General features: G+C 40.0%; 1 protein-coding gene across 2 annotated transcripts in view; it reads left to right on the forward strand.

Moving 5' to 3' along the window:
• The first annotated feature begins 1545 nt into the window (after positions 1-1545).
• sema3g (semaphorin 3G) overlaps positions 1546-25058 on the forward strand; it is a 55128-nt gene continuing 31615 nt past the window's right edge. For both annotated transcript variants that reach the window (XM_087833529.1, XM_087833530.1), the window contains exons 1-3: positions 1546-1914; positions 18854-19014; positions 24401-24463. In XM_087833529.1, the coding sequence (XP_087689655.1) occupies positions 1806-1914; positions 18854-19014; positions 24401-24463 (333 nt within the window). In that variant the 5' untranslated portion in view covers positions 1546-1805. The remainder of the gene's footprint in view (positions 1915-18853; positions 19015-24400; positions 24464-25058) is intronic.

Here is a 25058-nt window from a genome sequence, read left to right on the forward strand (position 1 = left end):
ATTTCTGCATGTATACCATTATACCTGATTTTTTTTTCTCTTTGATTTAAATACATCTGTTATATTGTTTAAAGGTACAAACATGAGAACGCACAGATACTGTTGCAGAGTTTCTGGCAACAGAAAACCAAAGAATGTCAAATGGAAAAAAATCCCTCCAAACATGTTTGTGTACTAAAAGATACCGAAAAGTGCCCAAAGAGAAGGAGAAGTAGAAACATCTTTTTTCCATCAGTTAACATCAGTATTTACTCGAAATATGACCTCAATTTCACGAAGCACGATACCGCTAGAATGAGATGGAGGCTACCCCTTGTCAGCCTTATGGTCTCATTTATCTGCCGTCATTTTGCAAGTTATTTTGATAATTTACCCAGTGATAGACTAATGTTTGTGTTACTTCACGAGAGACTTTTAAAGCTATGGTAATTATCATGCATGTTTCTGTTCTTTGCAGTACAGACTGATTGAATAATAGTTCCGGACAGTGTGCAGTACACAGTTAGGTATCTCTCCAGTTCTTGAGAGATATTGCATTGTGGTTTTAAGTGCACTTTCAGCATATATTCAAAAATAAGACAGTAGGTGTTGTTTGGAAAGTTTAAAAACCTCCCAAATACTAAAAAGGAACAAACAATTAATTTTAAAGACATATGAATATTTGTGGGCTCCACAGTGATGTTGACAAGAGCTAAGAGGTGGCTCAGCTTTATGAGCACACAGTGTGTGGGACTCTTTCCATGCTGCAAACAAGCATTTCCAAAAGACCCGGGGTTGCAGTAACACAGACACCTTGAATGGCTCTTTCTCACTCTGCCGTGACCTCTGCGTTCACTTGAAGGTTTGCTTGTGAATAGATGCACATAGGAGGAGGGGGTGTTTGAACTCCACAACTTAATTAAAATCATCACAATGGTGCTTAAGGGGTTAAAACAGAGAACTTGCTTAAAAGTGTTGTGGAGGAAAGAAATGTAGAAGGGGAGATCTTTTTGATTCATTCATAGTTCATAAATTTGTGGGTCTTTTGACATCTTCAGTCCCTTGAAAGAGGGACGTCTTCCTCCCTCTGTCCTGTGAAACCCACAGCTCACACAACATACACAAAAATAGCTTTTGCTACTTTTAGAAATTGGGAGCTTTTTATTTTTGTGAAAGGAATGTTCTGCAGTTTATCAGGAGTTTGCCTTGAGCCCATCAGCATACAGTCCAGCTTGTGAGTCTTCAGTTTTTGCTACACGCTACAGTAACCTTTCTGTGTTTGTTATGTGCTGCAATTGAGAAATATTTACAGAATGTGGGTGGAATTAAAGTGGCGGTTAAGATTTTATTGTTGTCTCCAAAGGTTTTACTCAGCTGTGTGTTCAAGCTGTTAGATTGCCTTCACTAGCAGATGATGATAAATTTGAACTATAAGTCATCTTCCAGGTGCGTCTGTTTGGAGAGTGCTCTGTTATGCGTAAAGAAGGGGCAGGTCACTTCTCGCTACTACAGCTCTCCCTCTCTCCCTTCTTTTGAGGCGTGGTATTTCTCTCTCCGTGGCTGTAACAGACTTCTGCGGGGCAGCTGTTGGAAGTGAACTGCTGAAGCTGAGTCAGTAAATCTTCTCACCAGCCCAGGCTCAGTCACTAAGCTGGTGGGTCAGAGAGCCATTTACGTGCTGGGGGGGAATTACACTTCCAAGCCAAATGCTGGCATCGTGAGAAGAAGGATCCGTCGGATTTTCCCCTTTTAAATTCTGTGGGAATATTGTGTTTGACAGCTCCTGTGTACAGCTTCAGCTTAAGGCTGGAGGACATCTCCTCGGGATGATGAAGATATTGTCACCTTGCTCTATCATGATTATTGTTGCGCTACTTGTCGCCACCGTCTCTGCCACCAAATTAAACGTGCCACGGCTGAGACTGTCCCACAAAGGTAATCTATCTATCTATCTATCTATCTATCTATCTATCTATCTATGGGCAAAAGCTCTCCATCACTATTTTATGCGCTTAGTTGTTTCCTGCTGTTCGTCTTTTTCGGGAGAAAAGTCTTGGTTGTGAAATATTTATCTGATACTTGGAGACGCTCCAATAACTGCTTCTTGTATTTTGCGCATTTTCTCCTCAAACCACTTATTGTCTCCGTGGTGGTCTGAGCTGGAAGAGCTAAATTGCTTCTTTTTTTTTGGCTACTGTTTCAGGGAGTTAATGCGCTTTAGGAGACGCACATGTATGCATTTGCTGGTTCGCAGGTTGAAACAGCTCGCAGTACAAGCCGGGTGCGCAGCAAGAGGAGAGAATTTGGCTGAGGCTCGTCTTTCTGCGGTCAGACACACCGCGGCGATCGTCTCACTGTAAAAGTTTATTAGGGAGGGCAACTGCGACGGAATAGGTACCTAAAACGAGGATGTTTGATAATTAGCATTTTTGCTGCTAAATTGTTATCAGCACTGGAGAATTTAGCTAGAATTGGTCTTTTTTTTGTTGTTTGTTTCGTTTTTACTGCAGTCGTCCTCACAGGTGGATTTTGTGCGTCATTGTGTCCAAGCTGTTTCGCTGCCGCAATCACAATTCTCCAACATATGACTGTACTAATTGCTTGCTTGATGATAGATTTTTTTTTCTTGTTTACCAAATATTTTTCCTTAGCATTGCCATATATTTTGGCTTGTTCCCACACATGATCTCCTCCTTTCCTGGCTCTAATCTAGTTGTTGTCTATGACTCACCCAAGTTTAATGATAATGAGGCAGTAAAGTGTGTGAGTGGTTAGGTGATGCTTGACTGGGTTTTTGCCAAACTATTGTCATTGTTTCGTTTCACTCAGGCCTGAATGATTCTGTAATCATCATCAGCGATAGATATCACACAGGATTTCCTTCTGTTCATTTTTTCAGGGGAAAAGTCACCAACTGAGCTTGCTTGTCTTCCTGTTGCCTGGACTGAAAATAAATACAAGGGGAAGAAAGAGAGCGAGAGAGGCTCATAGAAAATAGGGAGAGAAAATGGAAGTGGTTTTTAATATTGAGGTTAAAGGGCAACAAGAGGAGCAGAAGTTAATAAATGGCATGAAAATCTGTATTTGTTTAGCATTTTAGGAGAAGAGGCAGGGAGGAGACACTTCTGTTACGGCGCGAATAAAGTCAAGCCCCAGGCAAACACTAGAAATGGAAAAAGCTCACGATTGTGACTCACTGTATTTGCTCATGCAAAGCCTAGTTTGCAAATGCCATATTTTCACTTTGGTGGTGCAATAAGCAGATCCATATTGAGCCATTTTTCTTCATAGCTTGCCATCGAAAGACACCCACTTCTCATTTTATGAGCATCACATGGAGTGTGGAGAGGTCTCTGCTTACGAGATTAACATTATGGAGCTTGTTGCTTCCTTTCATCATGACCTCAGATTTGACCCATCACTTTACCCTGTTTTACATAATTTCCCCATTGATTCAAGTCTCTCCCCTCCTCATCTGTTTTTTTTACAAGCAAATCTCTCATAACCTCTACATGTGTCTCATCATTTCACTCTTTAGTCTAATCTCTCCCCTGCCTCACATCTATCCTTCCCCTCTATATTGCTCTCTTGTGCTCTATCAGCTGCATATGCCATTGCAACCCCCAAAAGCCCAGAGGGTGTTTGTATTCCCAGGAGGATGTAGAGGTAATTTAGCAACAGGAAAAGCTGTCATTATCTCATTTCAATCACTTAGTTGGTAGAAGTTCAAGCAGGAAGAAGGCCATTTTTACCTCATAGGAACCATTAAAGTACTTGGATCCCTCTTGTCTTCTTAGTTTTTTTTCAAACACCATAGTTTTAAAAATGTAATCAAAGGTTTGTTGAATTTAACAATTCAGTTAAATTAAAGATAAAACATCTTTTCTACATAACACATGGCTATAGCGTCAATAGCATTTTAATGACTGTTGCAAAGCGCGCCGAGTTTCAAATATTTTCATTTGCACATGCAAATCTTTCATTAATTTTCCTTTTTCATTTGAATGGTCTTGTGACTTGTTTTATTAGAAAAACTATATTGTAAGAATTTATTGTAGTTTATATTTTCTGAAAACGTGATTGTGCAAAAGTAAAAATGTGTGTGTTCATGTGTCTGTGAGCTGACGCTGCAGCGTTGAGGTCTGTAATGTGTGATGTGTTGGCTGGGCTCCCTGCCCTCCCAGCAAAGCATCTATACAAATCTCCCATCAAGCTCTTTCTCTTTCTGTCTGTGTATGTCTTTCATTTGTTCTCCTCTCCCTTCAGCTGGCCCGATTCTTTTATTCGTTCGAATTCTCTGGGTCTTGTGTGCTCACACACTATCCCACACTGACTTTAGACACACACACACCGTGTCTAACACAATATTCACTTTGTCTGGCATAAGGCAGGGGGTGCACTTGAAAACACAAACGTTCACATCAGCGTCCCATTCTGATCAGATTGCATTAGCTCTCCGTGTGAAGGGTCCTGTTTGTTTTTGCTTACAGCCTGTGAATTAATGAGTTTGTTTTCCTAGTTGGCTTTGCCTGGATGCTTACATGCAGACTGGTGTTAGTTGTTCTTAGGTGGAGGAGTGTAATCTGTCATCAAGTCAGATGGAGATGGTCCGGACAGATGGAATGTAAACCGTCTCCCATCCTTTCATCTTTTGGGTCTTTTTCCTCTGGTCTGCATCAGTTTCTCCCACCCTCCTCATTTATTGTAGTCTTCCCTAATGCCTTTGTCACATTCAACTGAAGTGCTCCCAGTCCTCTGACCTGATTGAAAGTCCAGCAAAGAAAAAAAACTAAACAAAGGAATGAGACTGGAGGGTTTAGTACCCAAGCCAATGAGCTTTTTTACCTTTTTTTCTTTCTTTTTTTTTTTAACTACGTGTATATGTTTGCACTAGGCAGTCAAGAATATTTTAGAGGTTTTTTTTGTGCTTTAGTAATAGCTGACATGTGTTTAAATCGAAAATGCCTGTGTAAAATGCTAACGTACAGTCAAGAGAGCCTTTAGCCTGCAGGCTCAATGGCAAATATTTAAAGTTTACCGTACATGAACAATAGTCCAGATAGCTTAATAAAACTGGAAAAAATGCAGGGATGGCAAGAAACAGACTTTAAATAAGGTTCTGATCCAAGTGAAAGTAGTAATCCTTTATTGATTTCAGCTGTACAATACACGTTAGTTAGAAAAAGATGCATCTAAAGAAGCATTTCAAAAGCTCTCTAAGCTTTTGGGTCAAAATCAAAGTGCTGCGTTGTTTTTTAAAGCCTTGTATGTGAGTTTTTGTCCAAGAATGATCCACTGGATCTTATTATGCATGTGTTTATGTGTTGCAATTACTTTTTTTATAGTGGCAGTATTATACCAGTGATATTTAAATGAATCATATGAGGGCGAACAACTTCTACTTTCCATTCCAATCATGGAACATTTAAGTATGGAGGGTATGATTATTGTTCTTGTGCTAACAAAATGCTAAGAAACATCTAAGTGAGTATCAGGTATTTTAAACATGCATAGACGAGGTCATTTAGAGGTTTAAATTTAAAGATGAACTTTGAACTGCTGCTGTTTCACAGTTCACAGCTGTCCTGCGGTGCACCAACTGGAGCGCATCACCCCTTGTTTACCCACATCTGCAAACCTTTGAACACAAAAGGAGGCAAATCCTACATTTACTGAGCTCAGCTGCTGCATATGGGATGATGTTCATGCAAAGTTTTATTTGGATTGGCACACAGATTAATGAGGAGATAGGGTACAAACATAAATACGCTACCGTACAGTCATTATAGTAAGGAAAGAAGAAGAACGTGTGAAAATGACTCAGTTCTGTTGAATGTATTACAGCCTCATAGATTGCAGTTTCTAACTTGTGAATGATGCAGTGCAGGACTGTGCTTTTCACTCAGATTTGTGTCTGCTTCTCTCTATCAGCCCATCAAAGCAGCTGCACCATCACTTGCTAGGCCAACAAACCATGTGCGTAATTTCCTCAGACACACAGCCTTCATAACTGCAGGATGTGGCAGACAGCAGAGTTTTAATTTAACAACTTGATAGAAGAAGCTGTAAAAGTCGCCTATGTATAGAATTCTGAAACCAGGATTCAGGCAAGAGTTTGGTACACAGCAGGAAAATTTCAAGGACTTTTCTTTGAGTTTCTCTTTTTACCTTGTTACTTTGAAACAGTGGTGTTTAGTGTCTTAATGAAAAGTTGAAATGGACAAGCTCATGTGTTACTGATTACGAGCGCTGAAAGTCAAAGTCAGCCTCTGTTTCTGTTGTTGCTTAGATAAATTCAACCTGGTTTCTTCAACATTCAGTGAGTTCATTTTACTCAATTGACTTCCAAAGTAACCAGAGCTCAATCCAGCTACATCTTTGGGATGTAGTGGCTAATAAATCTGAAGCAACTGTGTGACGCTATCCTATAATTATTCGGTAAAATTTCTCAGAAATGTTTCCAGCACTTTGTTAAATCTGTGCGAATGAAGAATTAACACGGTTCTGAAGTCAACAGCAGGTACAACTGGGTATTGGCAAGGTGTACCTAATGAACTGCCCAGTAACTATAAGCAGTAAACTGTTCCTAACCCTGCAATTACCAAAAAAAAAAAAAAAGCACACAGCACATTAAACATCCTATCAAAACAGCATGTAACTGTTGTTCATGTTTGTTCAAATGGGTCAGAGTGGGCTGTTCATGTTATCCCACAGACAGCCTCCAGCAATCAAAAAGCAAATATTGTTTTAAAACATTGTTTTGGTATATGTAACCGAAAGCTAAGCTTTCACATTTGTTAGTCGTGATATAAGCTTATCAACTAAAACAAGGTACTTACAGCTTAAATCATAAGAGTGATGTAGAAGTTGCCTCAAAGATTTACACGTCTGACACTGTGAAATTATTTGCAAATGTGATTGGTTGAAGGGTGCGGATTAACATTTAAGCACAAATGCATGTATGCAAAGCTGAGCTTTCAGAACATAGTGAACACATTGCCTGCACATGTCACTGTAGTTCAAAACTGCATGCATGTTTTGATAATATATAATTACTGTAAATCTAGTCATGGTGGAAATGTGTGTTTGTGTTTTAAACTCACATGTGCTTTATATAAAATATAAAAGAGGCACAATAGTACTTTGTCCCATTCGGGAATATCAGCCATAATTGTTTTTGAGGCTACAGAGACATAATGAGACCTTTCCTGTCTGGTATGTAGACCTGCTGACAGAAGAAACACATTGCATGTTTCTAACACCACAGGCATGATATGAGGGGTGAAGAGTGTCTGAGAGATAAATACAAAGCACTAATGTGTGAGTGTGCGTGTTTTATGTGTGTATGAAGTGTGTAATGTGCACGCGTGCATAGCCTTGTCCTTGCTAAATACATAGACGTACTGTTTTTAAAAGTAAACATCTGCATGTACTGAACTACTAGACTATGTGTGCATAGCCTTGTCCTTGCTAAATACATAGACGTACTGTTTTTAAAAGTAAACATCTGCATGTACTGAACTACTAGACTATGTGTGCGTGTGCAGAGTGTCTCAATCAGAGAGCTAATGCATCTGATGTCCACATGTGTGTCTCTCAAGGTGTCACTTGTGTGGCCTCGTGTGACAAGCCTCAGACGGTGACCAGCCAAAATCACTGACAAGACACAGATGGAGAAATTAGTGATGAGGGAAATAAGAATTGACAGTAAATGTGTGAGACATGTGTTGATATCAACGCAGAGCCAGGTTTGAGAGCGCAGATGCGAGGATGGAAAAATAGTGTATGCGTGAGAGAAATAGAAAGGATCAAGAAAAAAATGGCACAGTATAAGACAAGAAAGATAAAGACACCAGGAGGAGGAGGCTATGTCTATGATGTGCATCTGTGTTGGTCCAACACATTCCTGACACTTAGTCAGAAACCCCTCCTCATCACATTTCCAGTGAACTTAGAACCTTATAAATGCATCATCATTTCAGTTAACAGTGTCCAAGTCCACCACAATTTTGCTGACAAAGACGAATAAACAACCAACAAACATCCACATTAAGAGATATACAGAGTGACGAGTGACATAATCACGCAATTAAGCAATCTTGTTGCGGACTGATATTTTGGCAGGTTTACTGTAGGCACCAAACGTCTTGGTAAAATTTTAGGGGAAAAATGCTTTGGGTTAAAATATATCCCTTTATATCACTGACCAGACTTTAGTAGCAAGTTTCTCCTATTTGCAATACGTGCTATACCTTTATCAACATAAGGGAGCATTTTTATTTCAGTGATTTTGTGCCAGACAGTGTAAGTGTTAATTTTGTCAATTTGTCATTTTACTGAATTTGCTTACAATTAGGAAAATATGAAGAATAGCTGATATGAAATAAGACATCCTTATTCTGTCAAATGTTCAACCATCACTTTTCTGGGAGTCTCTGAAAGATGACAGCAATAATAAAGTTTTTTAGGTTTACATAGCTGTAGCATATTTTAAGATATACTCGTGGCGGTTCTGTGGATAAGCACCTACTCATTATCCTTAGGAGATAAATATAACACCCCAGCATAGCCCTTAAAGTTCAAGGCTGTACTGATAAACCAGTGTTGGATTTAAATGGCTTAATGCTGGTGCAAAACATGTTCAGATAAACACTGCATTGATGCCCTAAAAGGTCAGTGTGCTCAGGCCTTACAAGGCTCGACTGTCTAAAGCTGAACTCTGAATTAACACATGCGCCCCCAGTAATCAGTGAGGTGAATGATGAACTGAAGAGGGGGAATGCTCATGAAAGCAAAGAAACATCAATGAAACTTTAAGATCAGAGACAGAAAAGGAGAGAGGTAATCAATGAAAGATTTGTGAATGTTGAGAGAAAACCAATGAGGGATTTTTGATAGAGAGACTGTAAAAGAAAGTGAAAAAAGGATGGTGAGGTGGGTTTGGGGGGCGGGGGGGGGGGGGGGGGGGCATTTTACAAGATGGAAATGCCAGAGGAGGGCAGATAAAAAGAGGTCATGCTAGTAGAGAGAGATAAATGGATGATAAAAGACGGAGAGGGGCTAGGAGAAGGAAACGGAAAGGAAACGACAGGAGGTTGAAAGGGTTGAGAGAGAAAAATGAGAGCGGTGTAAGCATGACAGATAGAAGGATAAAGAGAAGACAGGAGCTAACCTGACGACTGAAAGACACTGGTCCCTTTGAGAAGCAAAGGTTGAGGGTTCAAGTCCCAACAATGTGGCTTTGACTATCTGTCATGTAGATTACTAAGTATGCCACTTACACAGAGGAGTTACAGGGTGTGTGTGTGTGCGCTGGTGAGTCTTGTGCATATAGTGGGTGTATCCTGTATCCCTGTCTTTTGTGAAACCTTTCTGGCTGCCCACAATTGTTTGACTAACACGTTAAGAAGAGTTGTGTGTGTGTAAATGGCTGTATGTGTGAGTGTGCATGTGTGCTAAGAGGCTAGCCAAAACCAATCTCAGTGTCCTCAGTGCCGGGTTTATGTTGTCTTGAGCGAGGGGGGGGGCTCAAGTCCTGACAAACTATTTATCTAGTCTTTCCACACTCTGCCACACCCAAAAGACACACAGCTGCCCCCCTCCGTGGTTTTCACAATAGGTCTTCTCTACTCTGAATCTAGTTTGGGTCTTGTTTCCTGATAACAATCAGACTTAGAAGTAAGGAGGAAGTTTTCTGAAAGCTTTTTAGGAAGTCTCTTACATTTTCACGCTTGTTTGCCAAATTAGCACTTAGCATCACTGTCAGCTTCTTGAAGACAGCATCAGTGGAGCTGCAGATCATGTTATCTACACTAAAGTGAAAAGAAAAATGGTAAAATTATGACCAAAAAAGTGTCATAAAACATCCAAGTCCAGGCTCTCAAGGTAGGCTTGGAAAAGTAGTCAAAGGAAGATTAGAAGACATTGAAAATACACTACACCCTTCTTGGTCCCTAAGGACCCCAAAGCACTTTACACATCCAGTCATCCACCCATTCACACACACATTCACACGCTGGTGATGGCAAGCTACATTGTAGCCACAGCCACCCTGGGGCGCACTGACAGAGGCGAGGCTGCCGGACACTGGCGCCACCTGGCCCTCTGACCACCACCAGTAGGGGGTGAAGTGTCTTGCCCAAAGACACAACAACCGAGACTGTCCAAGCCGGGGCTCAAACCGGCAACCTTCCGATTACAAGGCGAACTCTTGAGTCACGATCGCTTCAGTGTGTTGAACCTAAAAATGATGCTTTCTGGCAATAAATCTAATGCGGTTGGAAAGGCTGTTTATTTTTTCCCTTAAATGGTGCCACGTTTTTAAGGGATATTCAACTTTTGTTTCTAGCAGCAGAGTTGTATATGTGGGTTGCACCCATTAGAAATTTGCCAAATTCTCATCTCCATTGCCAAAGTGGTGGACTGACTATAGGCCACAGACAGGCACACCCTTAACCCTACAACCTCTCTAATGACCACCAGGGGGCAGCACGTCTGGTTGCAAGAAATAGACTGTGTAGAAACCTATGAGAAAATGACCCTACATCTTACGTGATTTATGACCTCGTTAAACATTTTCTTAACTAGTTTATCATCAAATGTGTTCGTTTTTTGTCTTTTTTAATGCAACATGATGAAATTATGATGCCATTTAGGACCTTGTGATTGTCAAGTTGCTATTATATGAGGATAAGATTGATGTGGAGACTGATATTGGCGCACACAGAGATGTGATGTGATTTGAACATAAAACTATGCTGGTAAAAGTCATTCCAGTTGGTTTGTTACCGCACTTTAATAAAATGGTGATTTCACCAAGCTGCATGCATGAGCAAGCGAGAGTCTTTTGGAACCTGGAACCTGAACGGAAATCAGTGAACAAGATGCTGTAATCACAAGAAGTCCATGGTCAGCCTAGGTAAAAAATAATAATAATTGTGTTATGGCCAACAAAGAAATATAGGTTTAAAATGAAAGTCCACATATTTTACACAATCATCTGTACTGTTAGTCCACCCAAAGTTTTTAAAAGCTTTACACAAAACAAACTTTGTACTCACTTGGACTAATGTTGAACTTGGCCTCCTCCAGCATGTCATCGTCCGCCAAGAGCATGCAGGGCTGTGGTGCTGAAATGACAGATGCCTTGCCAGTGTTTTTCATACAAAGTCCTGCTGTTCCAGCTTGAGGAGCAAACATCCTTCAGCCACTCATTTTCTTGATCTGAGACAGATAAATGAATTTATCATTGCTTATGTATTCTTTCTCTGGAGACATAAAGGGAGTAGTAAGCATTTCAGATAGAAATGTGGTACAGCTGAGTCTTCCAACAGAAATGAAGCCAACAAAAAAGGACACAAAAACTCTTTAAGAGACAAAGAGGGTTCCTCTTGCCCACTCACGTCATTGTAGTGTGCTACCATTTAGTGTATTGGCTCCAAGCCAAAGTGAAATGACAGATAAGCAGGTCAGAGCCCTCTCTAATGCTGGGCGAGGGGCATTACAAGCCACACGTAGGGAGATGCTTCACCCCTGCCACCGAAACAAACAAACTCAAGCTTGTAGCAGTCAATTAGTTCCACAAGAGCTGCTGACAAGAAGAACACAGCACAAAGGACTCCTCTGTGGACTGATGGATCTATTAAACAGCGACTGCAAACATACAAACATGGCCGTTAACTTATACCAGAGGAAGGCTCTATGCGTGAATGCATCTTTGTGTTTGCTACTGTGACAGCCAAACGTGTATTGCAACCAGCTGTCCGATTCTAAGCGTTCTGTCTTTAATTGAATCCTGATTCGTTTTGCTACAACAGAACAAATCAATCAGTTTGTTGTTTTTGTTTTTTTATTACATTTCAAAACTGAATTTGAAATATTTTGTATGTTTTAGAAATGATCTGCAGCGCAGCGACATCGTTCATCTTCATTAGCGCAGCAGCAGATTACAGCAGAGCTACTTCAGTAGTCCTGAAATCATTTAATCAGTGGATTTGATTTAGGAATGAGGAATTAAATGCATATTTATTTTCATTTTGTTGCATTTAGATAAAGCGTGGGTGAGGCCAGCTGTAATCTGGTTGAATTGTTTTTGCAAAAACAAGTGACATGACAGAATTTCATACAGATTTGGAGGCATCGAGGGAGCAATGGCTGGGAGCAAAACTGTAAATTAAAAAGCTGAGTCTGAGGAGAAAATCTAGAAAGATGCAGCATTGTTTTTTTCTCTCACACACAGTTAAGTGTGTTGTAGGACTGATGAAGTGATATTAAATAAGAGCCTGACAGGAAAAAACAGAAAGATTTCTGAAACAATGGGAGAAAGAGTGAGATTAAGAGAGGTTAGAAGCAAGGATGATGAAAAGAATGGAGGAAAGCCGAGGCCAGGAGATATGGAGTTTAAGAGGGATCTGTTTGGATGAAAGACATAAAGAGTAAAGTGTGTGGTAAAATTGATTATTGGAGTTAGAGTGGATTAAAAACGGGAGTAGGAAGAAAAGATGAAAGAGGACAAAATAGAAAGCTGGATAAAAAGAAAGCATCTGGCTGTCAGAGAGGATGAAAGATAAGGAGAGAAAGAGAGGAGGTAGAGATGATGAAATAAGGGAAGAGGGGGGTGACCTGATGGGGATTGAGGGTGATGAGGTAACACCCTACGCTGTGTTTTGATTGGCCCAAGAGGGAAGATCGAATAACAGGAATACTGACAAGCATCCTGAGACGACTTAGGGAGAAGATGCTTTGACTACTTGTGTGTGCGTGTGTGCGTGCTCGCATGTGTGTGTGCGTGCGTGCTTGCATGTGTGTGTGCGTACGTGTGTGTGTGCGTGCATGTGTGTGTGCATGTGTGTGTGCGTGCGTGCTTGCATGTGTGTGTGCGTACGTGTGTGTGTGCGTGCATGTGTGTGTGCATGTGTGTGTGCACGCGTGTGTCAGAAGTTTGTGACAGAAGGAAGGTTCAGGAAGTAAGAAAATAAAGAAACTGAAAATCCCACATAAGATTGTGCTCCCTTTCTGAAATTAATCTCAGTTTTTATCACATGTCATAAAGGACCGGCTGCTTTAAAATGTGAGCTGTGAGGGTAAAGTGACATTTGCAGTGAGGAGCAGTAACAGGTTGGCAGAAAATCCCAGGATTTATTCTGTCATGAGTTATCTGCAGGATAAATCCCGGGGATATGTAATGTGGGAATTAATAGCTGCAAATTAATACTTTCAAAATAATTGCGCAACAAAATTGATAGATAGCACATGGGTGATATGTGCAAGCTGCATGAAAAAATTACATATTTTATTAGACTTCTTCTTCAGTTTCAGCAAAATGAGTAGAAACCCCCCAAATAATTATCTTACAGGACACAATTAACATACATGAGTATAGAAAAGTGTTTTTTGTGTGAGTATGTCATAGAGGCTACAATCACAGCTGTTATTAAAAAAAAATATTATGTTATAGACTGTATATAAAAGATGGACATCACTGACCTACAAAAAGTGTGGCAAACGAAGAGATATATTCCTTCTAATGACCAGCAGAGGGTGACTTTTGGTTTTAGTCTTCGTTTTTCTGAATGCTTTGAGTAATTTTGCAGTTTAACTCGGTTCAGTTTTATTTTCCGAATCACAACAAAAGCTTCATAAGTTTTTTCAGACAAATTTTTGAAAGAAATGTTAGGATTATCAATAAATGCGAGGCAATCTGAGCTGAAAGTGACAGAAAAGTGAAAGAAAAAGTGAGAGAAAAAGGAAAGGTGAAACTCTGTGGAACAGTATACCTAATTCAAGCATGCCATAATGTAAACAAATCAACCCAGAGAAAAGTAAAGTCTGTGATGAAGCGTAAAATGCAATACGTAAGTAGTTAACAGTAAATGTAGCAGAATTACATTGTGCATTTTTTTTCTTTGCATATGCTGTCAAGAAGGAAATAAAAAAGGCGAGGACATAGGTCAGGAAGAGGTCCATAATTCTGAGGAATTTTCCAGCTCTCATAAAAATGAGGAGGAAAAATGTAAAGGATGAGAGGGAATCTGATATCCTTGAGAGGAGGATGAAGCCCAGGAGGAGTGGGTGAGGTGAGAGAAGGAGAAGCATTGTGAGATGACTTTTTGTGCACGCAGCGGATTCCAGAGATATTTGGCACTCTGCAATAATATACAGCCAAGATCTAATGATACCCTGGGAAGTCTGTCAGCAGTGTAATGAGTCTAATACGTCTCTGTTTGTGGATGTGGGTGTGTGCGTTTTTGGTATCAGAGCTTGTGAAAATAAAACATCAAAGAGCAATATTTAGGGAAAGCGTCTGACAGTAAGTTTTGTCATCTCAGATGTGCACAGATGTGGTTTGAACAAGGATAGTTTGACCTTATTGGTTCATTATGGCATGCACGTGTGCCTTACTAGCACGTATTTTGTAGCTCAGGGGGTCTAATAGGCATCAGATGTGTTCTTTTCTCCTGTTGAGCCAACAATAACACTGATACTATCAGACATGTATACATGTGCTTATATATATATATATATATATATATATATATATATATATATATATATATATATATATATATATATATGCATATGCATGTGCATGTCTATGTGTGTTCAGTATACAGTAACATAGCTTTTTCTTTTGTTTCCGATAGTCCATTAATAAAATTCTCAGTTCAAACCAGCTTCTTATGTTTATTCTTCATCACTAAATGGAGCCATGAAAATGACAGCAGCAGACTGGCGGACTGTGCAGACAGAAGTGTGTGTTGCTGGCAATAAAACACTGACTCTTAGGTTTACCATTGAGATTTTGTGTTAATAATCCCTCCTAAATATTGCGACGTTGCATAGACAATCTTTAAATATGGTGTCTGATAATAAGTTGTACAGGTACTCATTGAAAAAAGGCATATTTGCTGCACATGAAAGCATCTTTTCATTGTTATTCACTTGTTTGGCAATGTTTTAAAATTTCCAGCAAACTTTGTGGCACCAGACATCAGTGACCCACACAGCAACATACAGTACTGCACAGAAGTCTCAAGACACCACTCAAGATCACAGCTCACTCATTTTCAGTCTCATCATTAACTTGCCTATTTTCAGAGAAACATTTTTGGTTTGTAAAGCCATTTAGCACTTACTTTTGAATCATTAAAGCACACAACCCATGGGATGTACCCTCCGTGTTGTGCGTTGTGTCTGCACATAAGAGACAAGTTAGCAAAGAACAAATTTTAAATTGTATCTTTAGACCCTTTGCTTTTACTAGCCTGCCACATTGCTATCACAAATTCTGTTCCCTTTTCATCATTAAAATTGATGAAACATGACAAAGATAACAGAGTTGGACAGGCGTAAAACAGTATTTTTGCACCAACAAGCTGATTCCCAAAGATTTCATGGCTCTTTTGGCATATCTCAGTGTGGTTTCCTTAAACAAAGGGGACAAAAGAAGAAGTTCCAGACCTAAACGTTCAAATATAGCAGAAGAGCAGTATGTGAAAGTGACATCTCAAGACTTTTGCACAATACTGCATGTACTCCTAATCCAAAATTACTGAATTTTAGTGTCTTTTTTTAACCTTAAAAGAAAAATTGCTGAATTGCATTAATCTCCCCAACTTTTTTAACTTCTTGGTTTCATTCATTTCATTTGATTGTCCAGGTCCAGTTACTTTTTATGTTTCAGCCTTTCAACCTCAGTCTGACCGCAAAATCCGACCACTGCTCTGAGGGAGTCTGCAAGTTGGCAGCATTATTAGTGGTCTAGTCATAGTCCATCCATCCATTCTCCAGCATGTATTGGACATGAAGTAGGATCCAATGTGGACACATAAGTTTCACTTCTACATGTAATTTAGAGCCCCCAGATAGCCAAACGTGCATGCCTTTGGACATCAGAGAGACACCCACGCAGTATTGCAAACTCCACACGGAGAGGCCATACTGCTTAACATGATGGAAAAACACAGTTGCAGATAAGTTTTCTCAGCAGAACATGTGATACCTCCTAGTTAAGAACCAAATTAAAATCTATTCAGGCAGTGGTGGTGCCGTCAATTTTACCTCACTTCTCTTCCTTTCCATGCTCTTTCCATCACTGCACAGGCTCCCGGATCAAAGAATAGTATGCAAAACAGGAGCAGTGAATGAGATTGCAAAGTCCACACGTCTGACGTGTAGATTTGACAAACACCAGGGCATGCCTTAGCCCGATTGTGCAGAAGAGTGAAATGTAAACAAATCAATAATAAATTATTGCAAACACATCTTTGCAGCGGGTGAGACTGCGTGAGGGTTGACACAGTGAAACCAGATGCTCATTCGCGTGTCGCTTTGCTTTGGCACATCTGCTGTTTGTCAGTGCAGCACTGGCTGACTGCTTTTAGGGAAATAATGCACATTGAAGACAGATGTTTCACTATGGATGCTGTCATGAATTTGTGGATGTATATATAGACTGCGCAAAAAGATGGATAAAAAGAAGAGAGACAAGGAATAAAGATCAAGTAGCAAAAGGGACAGGAAGACAGAAAGAAACAAGAGATGAAACTTAAGACGCTATTATTCAAAAATGACTTCAAGTAAGGACGTTAAAGATGGATAGACAGAAGAGACTGAGTGTGGTGGAGACGCAGAAGAGGTGAGGTGAAGCTGGATAGAGAGCAGGGAAGAGAGAGGGGGAGAGGTTGGTGAGAGGTGAGACACTGGCGTGATTTCCACACTGAGGTGATGAGCTGCTAGAGTGATAACAAGCTACAGATGGAAGCTGTCAGCTCACCTTTCCTCTCTGTTTGGGTGTGCTTGCTGGTGTCTCTGTGTATGTGCGCTCTGGTATTTATGTCGCTGCATTTTTGCTTTGGTTTGAGGAAGATGTGTGTATACAATCGAGTAATTTATGAGAAACAACGGGAGGGAGAAAGGCTGCTTCCAGTCTGAGTGGGTTTGTGTGCGTGGAGGTGGAAACAGAATGAATCCGATTGTGCTGTGGAAAACAAATGGCTCAGAACTGCACGCACTTCATATTGAGAAAGAAGAAAAAAGAAGAGTTTGGAGTTAATGACGCAAAACATGTCGGACTTTTGAGACAACACAAGACTGATAAATGCTATTCTCTGTCTATAAGAGACATTAATGTTGTCAGCAGCAAGGCTATAAATTAATTCTGCCCCTGATTAGAAAATACACAATTTTATAACATAAAGCCTTACATAAATTCTTTAATTATAAAGTTCAGTTCAAGTGCAGCAGCCACGTGGCTCTGGGGTTATGCTTGCTAAGAAGCCTAACAGCTTCATCTCTGAGTTGAAACTGTCCCTGGAAATGCTTGGTTTGTGAAAATAAGCAAAGCAACAGTGCGGAGGATCTCTGTGTGGCAGATGTAAAAGTTGCAGAGGGTGGAAGAGACTGCTGAGTTTCAGCTACTGTCGGTTATCTTTCCTTCTGTCTCTCCAGCATATTTTTTTCAGCCCTGCCAGTTTCAAGGAATCAATCAGTCGTACTGCTCTCTTTGTCTGTCTGCCTTCTAATTATTTTCAGACTCTTACCAGTTGCTGAACTCTTCGATGTCTGCATTCCATCTCTTACCAGTTATTTCTTTCTTTCTCTAACTTTCTCTAACTTCCTCTCTCCCTACCTTATATTGCTATTGCTTGGCAATTTTCTCATTAATCAGCCAAACTTTTGGCTGTTCACCAAAGACACAGGTTGAAATGAATGTCAATATCAGTAGAAACCTCTTTGGAAGGCCTTTATGAGAGTGTGAGCTAAAACAAATAAATGGTGGATAAGTGATGAAATAATACCTGAGAAAGTAAAGCATACTTGCAGCACTGCTGAAAAGTGTTCATGGTTATGTATGTGGAAAAATGCTGATTTCTTATAAAAACAGCTCCATTGTGTGTACATGGCCCCAGTGATGGACAAGGTATCACCGGTACATAGGACCCTCCTGCCTCACTCAGTCAGTACTCACGCTGAGTGGCGAGTGACTCGGGCTCCCCCTCTCACTCTCTGTGTTTGTGCATGCTAGTCAGTGTGTATTGTGCTGAGTGAAAATGAGGAGAGAAATAACCGATGTGACAGACGAGTGATGAGAGACAAACGAAAAGTCGATTCAACCCGAGCTGACTCCTCCACTGAGAGTCTGGCATACCAGCGACGTGTTCACACACACACACACACACACGCACACATGCACTCACGCACGCACACACACACACACATTTCTCTCCTCATTTTCATACCTAGACAGAAAGAAAAGTAAGGTGGCGGGTGATAAAGATGAACAGAAACAAAGAAAAAGTGGGAAAAAATAAGACGTGTTTGGGTGAGAGAGTAGAAGATGTCAAAGTTGTCAGAGGCTTCCAGGCAGTTGGGTTTTATGTTTGGTTTTTGTGGTGTATACGTGCATCAATATGCAGTGTATGTGTGTGTGAAGAGAAGACACCCTGTGTCTAGCTGAACTCGAGTTCACCTCAGTCTGCACCTAGCCTGCAGAGTTATTGCAAGACCCTCTTTGAAGCTGCTGCCAAATTGCTCCATATTCGTTACCGTGGTACTTTTACTTTTAGTATCGTGAATTTCTGCAGTACTGCATCATGTTAATATTTAACATTTCCTCTTATTGTTTTAGTGCCGTGTTTTAACTACAAGAACGACTTCAGTGAAGTAATTTGATTTCAGTGAAATGAATTGACACTAAAGTTTTGAATCCCATACAAAATACAGCAAATGTAATGCAAAAAGTGCATTTTTTCAGAATGCACAATAGCAGGGCCGTGACAATAGCACACCCAAAAATATTATGGCCTTTATTCTGTTTTTTAGTCCGCGCTCCTCCATGTTTTCTGCTGTCACTAATGCCTTGCTCTCTTTGCAGACCTGCTGTCCACCAACAGGTCATCCATCTTCAGCGGTCACCATGGCCACCTCTCTGTTACCGCCGTCTTCCTGGATGAATACCGTGACCGTTTATTCCTGGGCGGGAAAGACGTCCTGTACTCTCTCACGCTGGGACCTGTTAGCAGTGAATCGAAAGAGGTAAAATGATGTGTTTTATATATTTTTTTCTGAGTATGCAGAGCTCTGTTTCGATGATTGATGCACAGTAAAAGTGTTTTTACTGCACAGTCTACATTTGTCGCTTTATTTTGATTTAGGTTGTGGACACTGTGCTTCAAGTGGTTTCACCCTGTAGAAAGATGATTTATGACTTGAAGAGACAGATGGAGGATTTAACATTTTATCAGAATTCCTTCCTTGTAGAACATCTGTTTAAGTGTTCTGTTACAAATCAGCTACAAATATGGCAACAGACATTTCATTTAATATTACTGGTATTGCATCAAACTGAAAAGTCTTCCTCCCATCACACTCAACTCAGTGAGCCTGGTTCCACTGGAGTTTTCTTCCTGTTAAAAGGGAGTTCTTTCTTCCCACTGTTGCCAAAGTGCTTCCTTATAGGGAGTCATATGATTATTGGGGTTTTCTCTGTTTTCTTTACTTTTACATTACTTTTTGCACTTCTTGTGTTATAAACAGGTTCCCTCTAAACTACACTTCATTTCTACCCTTCCCAGTAAAGGAACACCTGTAATAATGCAGCTACCCATAAATCAAACATTGCATTTCTGTCTGCTTTGCTTTTAATTTCAGCACCAGTTTGTCATTAAGGTTTGTTAAACACTGTAACAGCAAAGAGACTTGAAAGGTAAATTATAAACCAGGAACCAGACGAGGAGCAGAGTGCTGAGAGTCTGACCAAGACAAAAAGAAGAGATGTTCTATTGCCTTTATCATAATTACAATTGAAAATTTCTCTTTTTTATATTAAAAGAAAGTATCTAATTCACAGTCTAGATTAAGTTGAGAACAATCACTGATTAGTTTAAGTCAAAAAGACTGAATATGTTAAAAAATTATTGAAAAAAAATAAATGCATTTCATACAAGAGTGTAATCTAGGTTTTATTAGTATTTATGCTCGGGAACAGTAAATCCATATGGGGTTTTGCTGTGATTTGTGACCTTACAGAGTTATTTTACCTTTCAGCTGCATCCTATAAGGTTTCAGACAGTTTTTATTAGAAGAATTTGTCATCGGGGAAATAAGTGAGTTTAGGTTCAAACAGGATATAATTTCATCTAACTGTGTTACTTTGGAGCAAGAATGTACTGCAAATTTGCATCAATATTTAATTTTCAACTAGGATGTCCAGTTTACTCTGTGTTCCATTAAACTGGTTTCTAGTACATAGTGAACAAAAACAACCCTTTTAAACCAAAGTCCCCGGTGTGCTACAGCACTTAGCTAAGAACAGCGGTGCGTGTACATGGGTCAGAGAGACTGATGACATGAAGTGAATGGGTGAATGGGGAGCGGTGTGAGGGTTAACAACCATGTTTCTAAAGGAGCCAGCCATTGTGAGTTCAGTAAAAGAAATTTTTACAAGATTAAAGACATCTGCCAAATCATCCATAAACCAGCACTCGAAGAAAGAAATTTTGTTTAACTTCAACTTTAGTTTGTCCTCACACGAGGGAGCATCGCTAAGAGAAAGTATGCCTAACTCGAGAAGCACAGCATGTCCCGCAGCTTATCCCTTTTTACAACGTGATTTTACATCATGCTGTAAAATCACATCCTTCTTAGTTTAGCTAGTCAGTTTAATATGCACCCCTTTCTCATTTAACCTGCCAAATGTTTCCCTCAGCATGCATGAGTGTGCAAAGATCTTCCCAAATATGGTGAAAAAATCCAAAAGTTACAATTAAAAGTTTGGTCTGAATAATGACCTTACAAATTTTACTAAAATGTGAGAAGAACTCAGTCAACTGCTCCAACAACGAGATTCAAAGAGAGCTATTAGCTGAAACTTGCCGTCTTTCAGCATAGTGTACAGTATTTTCTTAAATCTAAAGAATCCTGGACAAGTGGAGGACCAAAGAAGAATTTGCAGGCCCAAAAAAGATCTACAGCAGATGAACGGTATGAAAGTCACGTCCTTAACAAAAAGGGGAAAAAATACCTCCAGGGACCTGAAACAGAATATGGGAGCTATGACTGGCCCATCTGGTGGTCCATCTACTGTTTACTTAAGCCTCATCAGACATGGTCTCAGTGGAAGGGTGGCTGTCAAGAAGCCATTCTTAAGGAAGGGAAACTGGGAGAAAAGGCTGAGGTATGCCAAATTACACAACAGGCAGAGTGAAAATCAGTGCCAACAGGTTATAGAGCGATGAATCCAAATTTGAACATTTTCGTTCAAGTCATCCTCAGTCGGAGGTCAGGAAAGAGGTACAACAGTAAGTGTCTATAACCATCTGTAAAACACTGTGAAGGCTCTGGCACGGTTTGGGGCTCCATTTCAGTGATTTTGGAGATCTTATCAAAATTGATGGAAATATAAAAACAGAAAAGTGGCATCAGAGTTTGATCCACCATGCAAAACCATTGGGAAACACATTGCCAATGCAGTAAAAGCATACCTGGATAGAAAAACACACAGTGGAACACTACCAGTTATTGGCCTCCCCAGAGCCCGGACCTCAACAGTGTTGAAGCAGTGTGGGATCATCGTGACAAAGAACAGAACAAAAAGCAGAAACATCCAAAAAAGAGCTTTGAAACTATTCATGAAGACTACCTAAAGAAATTATATGGAAGACTTTTTCATAGTACTGCATATTGTAGCTTTTCAACTTAATCTTTGCCCATAAAAGTCTACAGTATATATTTGTTATATAATCCCAGTTTGGTGCCCTCTATAAATCTGACCAGCAGTGCAGTAATGCGGGGTGATTTAATTCTAAACTCAAGGCTTTAGTCGAATAAAAATCAGATGGCATTAACTCGGTCCATGTTGCATGTGTCAGCCCAGAACTGGCTCCACTACGGTCTGAATCACATCAGGAAAGTGGAAAAATTTCCATAATGATAATTACCAAGGGAAAACTAAAACAAATAATGATTTAATACATCTAAATGTTTCACGTGATCGAATAAATATTCCACTTGCTCCATGCGAAAAGATAAACACGTTTGATTGGTATTTGATATCCCGTCTTTGAAAAATGTATATGAAATCTTCACTCTTGCTTTAATGGGTTGAAAATGTGGCTGGCTGTCAAAAACATTGTTTTTCAGCAAGTTTAGACAACTGGTTTACTTTGCAGAGTTTTTGGTTACACACTACAGTGTATATTGTGTGCTTCCTTGGAGATTCTGGAGCTGGCATCTAACCCAGCTTATTTAGCGTAAGAGTGATCTCTTTGGCCCGAAAAGAGCACAGAGTAAAATGTGATGTGTTGATAAAAGTGGTGGTTGTGTTGACATTTAAATCAGTATTTAAATCTTCTCTCCAAGAAGATTTAAATACTGAGCAGGTTTTAAAGGACTCGTAATGTTTTCTTTTAGTATTTAAATCAAGTTTCCATTTACATCTTGCCTTGGCTGTGTTACTATGCAGAGATGTCAGATTATTTTGTGCATAAATGCAAAAAAAGCTACATACAGCACATAAAAAGTGTTGTGTTTGATGAATAAAACAATAAAATGCATACATCTGGCATTTATGGTCTCAAAATTAAGGAACACTTTAAGACCCTCTTAACTGTGTATATATTAAAAAATGTTGAAACAGACCATAATCGAGCCAAACTTTAGCCTGATCCACAGAATACATTGTTTCCAGTTGATTTCTACCATTGCAAGCCAGCTTGTGGAGTTGTAAATGACAAATTAATCAGCAATAGTGTCCATTTTATGCTAAGATTAGTCTCCAATACATTTTTGATTAGGAAGCTGGAAAAGAATTGGATGAAGCGTGTCACCACTCACACGGCTGTGGTGAGAATTCATGTTTCTGCTCAACTAAACAGTTTCCATCTACGTTCAGCTGCAGTGTACACACTGGCTGGATTTGTTTAAACTAAATGAAGCACACTATTTCGGAACAGCTCCAGGAGGTAGTTGGGATGGACGGCTAGTTTACAAAGCGCTAAACCTTCATCTAGGAGACCAAAAGGCTTTCTTTATGGATCCCAGCGCTAAACAATGTGCATCAATTTAGTTTTTCATTACGATAAACATCCATCAACATAATGCTCTTTGATAACAGTGACTTTCGCAGTGGCACTCAGCGCATGTGCACATGCTGTTCATCCACGCGCTGAGCGCAATCAGACATGGGGAAGCAAGTCGGGACCATTTGTTTTCCCCTCTGGTTGCTATCATCCCGCTAAGGCTGTTTCCTGTTAGATCAGACAAAGACTTATTGTCTCAGAGAAACTCGTGGTAGTACACAAACACTGACTTTACACACGCCACTGAAGCTCAGCTCAAACTGACTTGGGCTTTTCTCTTCAGTGGCAGTGTAAAAACTAGCCCCATTGTTTAAAGTCCAAATTTTACCTCATGCTTATCTGAGATTCACCTCATCGAATTATCCAATTTGCAGACTGAGAGGAAGACTCCGGGAGTTTCCTAATCTATGCTGCGAGAACTTGTGTTTTATTATAGCTCCAGATGGTGTTGAAAGGACACCCTTAAGGTGGCTGAACACTTTTCTCCCTGCTTATCTATAGCCAGAAATCTAATTTCCTGTCTTGGCAGAGAAAAAGAAAGTCTTGCAATCTTTCAGACATCTGTGTAGTATGTTAGTGTAGCCTATGTACAGTACATGCAAGATTTGCTCTTCGGACAAAGCGAATGGAAAATTTCAACCAAAAGACTTACACTGTGGTCTAAAGATTGTTCAGCGCTGTGGAAGTAGAGGAGAGGGACAATGACACACAGAGCATTACATCATTCATCAGAAGCATTTCTTTCCACAAGCCTTTGGCCTTGCATCGTCACTGAGAAGACATTACTGTTGATCATTATAAGTGCGTTTGTTTTACTGTGAGGGCCTCAAAAGGACCATCTTTCACTGTCATATCAAAAACTTGGGGAAAATCCAAACCAAATCATCTGCGTGGCTTGAAAGGAAAACTTTATATAGCTCAGTTTTTGATGTTTTTAATTTATTTCTTGTGATAGTTATGATTCAGTGTGTGGCTCTGGCTTCTGGTGTTGGAGTGGAAAGTACATTTTTGCCTTGTCGCACACAGGGTTTCAGCTTTACAAGCCAAAGGTTAACGCCTAACATCTTTGGCTGCCCACTGGAAGCCTTGTTTCATCATTTGTGGATGAGCTGTTCTCCTCAATTTGCTTCTAACTGCTACAAAAGTTGAATTTTTGAGGAAGATAATTTGCATTTAACGACTCAAAGACTGATATTTCTGTTCTATCCCACCAAAGTCGCTCCAAGAAAAAAATGACATTTGGCAGTATGGCTGAGTAAGGCGGTTCTTTGCATTACAGTATTTGATAGCTATGAGGTCATTAATCATCAAACTAATTTTTCTGTGTCCCCGTTTTCTCATAGATCTTCTGGCCTCCATTACCTGGCAACAGAGAAGACTGCATTCAGACAGGGAAGGACCCACAGGTAGCTTTTTAACATTGTTAATATCTGCTTGTTTTAACATGGCTATTTTAATTTTCATTGCAATATGGTGATTTAATGGCAAACTCATTTTTGTCAAACTGAACGCTTAAAAAAGGAACGACTACATCCAGTGTTTTTTCTGTCTCCTTTATTTCCACTTTCGTTCTTCAAATGGACACTTGGGGGCGTCTCTGTTGCCTGGCTGGCTTTAAATGGGTGTTGTCAGTTTGGCTACGTCCATCAGCGTGGTTCAAACATACCCAAAGAGATAGAGTTTAGAGCATTCATGGTCTTGACACTTTCATGCCCAGTCCTGCCTCACCTTCCCTTTAATTCCTCTCACGTTTCCATTCTTCAGGGATTACCTGACCTGTGCACGTCTTCCAAGCTGCTGGTTATTCCCTATAAAGTTTTGATGTCCACCTTTAGAGTCGTATCCTTGTTTCTAGAAACTTGGACTCTGACTGTGCATTGCTGCCAAAAATCTCATCAGAACCTCTCCATAAATGTGCCTGAGTTGGCTCATGGTGCTCAGAAACTCTTTATTTAATAAACTGCTTGCACTATGACAGAGGGATGGCTCTCTCCATCTTCC

This window comes from Neolamprologus brichardi, chromosome 20 (genome assembly GCF_056152115.1).
Source record: "Neolamprologus brichardi isolate AB-2024 chromosome 20, ASM5615211v1, whole genome shotgun sequence".
NCBI lineage: Eukaryota > Metazoa > Chordata > Actinopteri > Cichliformes > Cichlidae > Neolamprologus > Neolamprologus brichardi.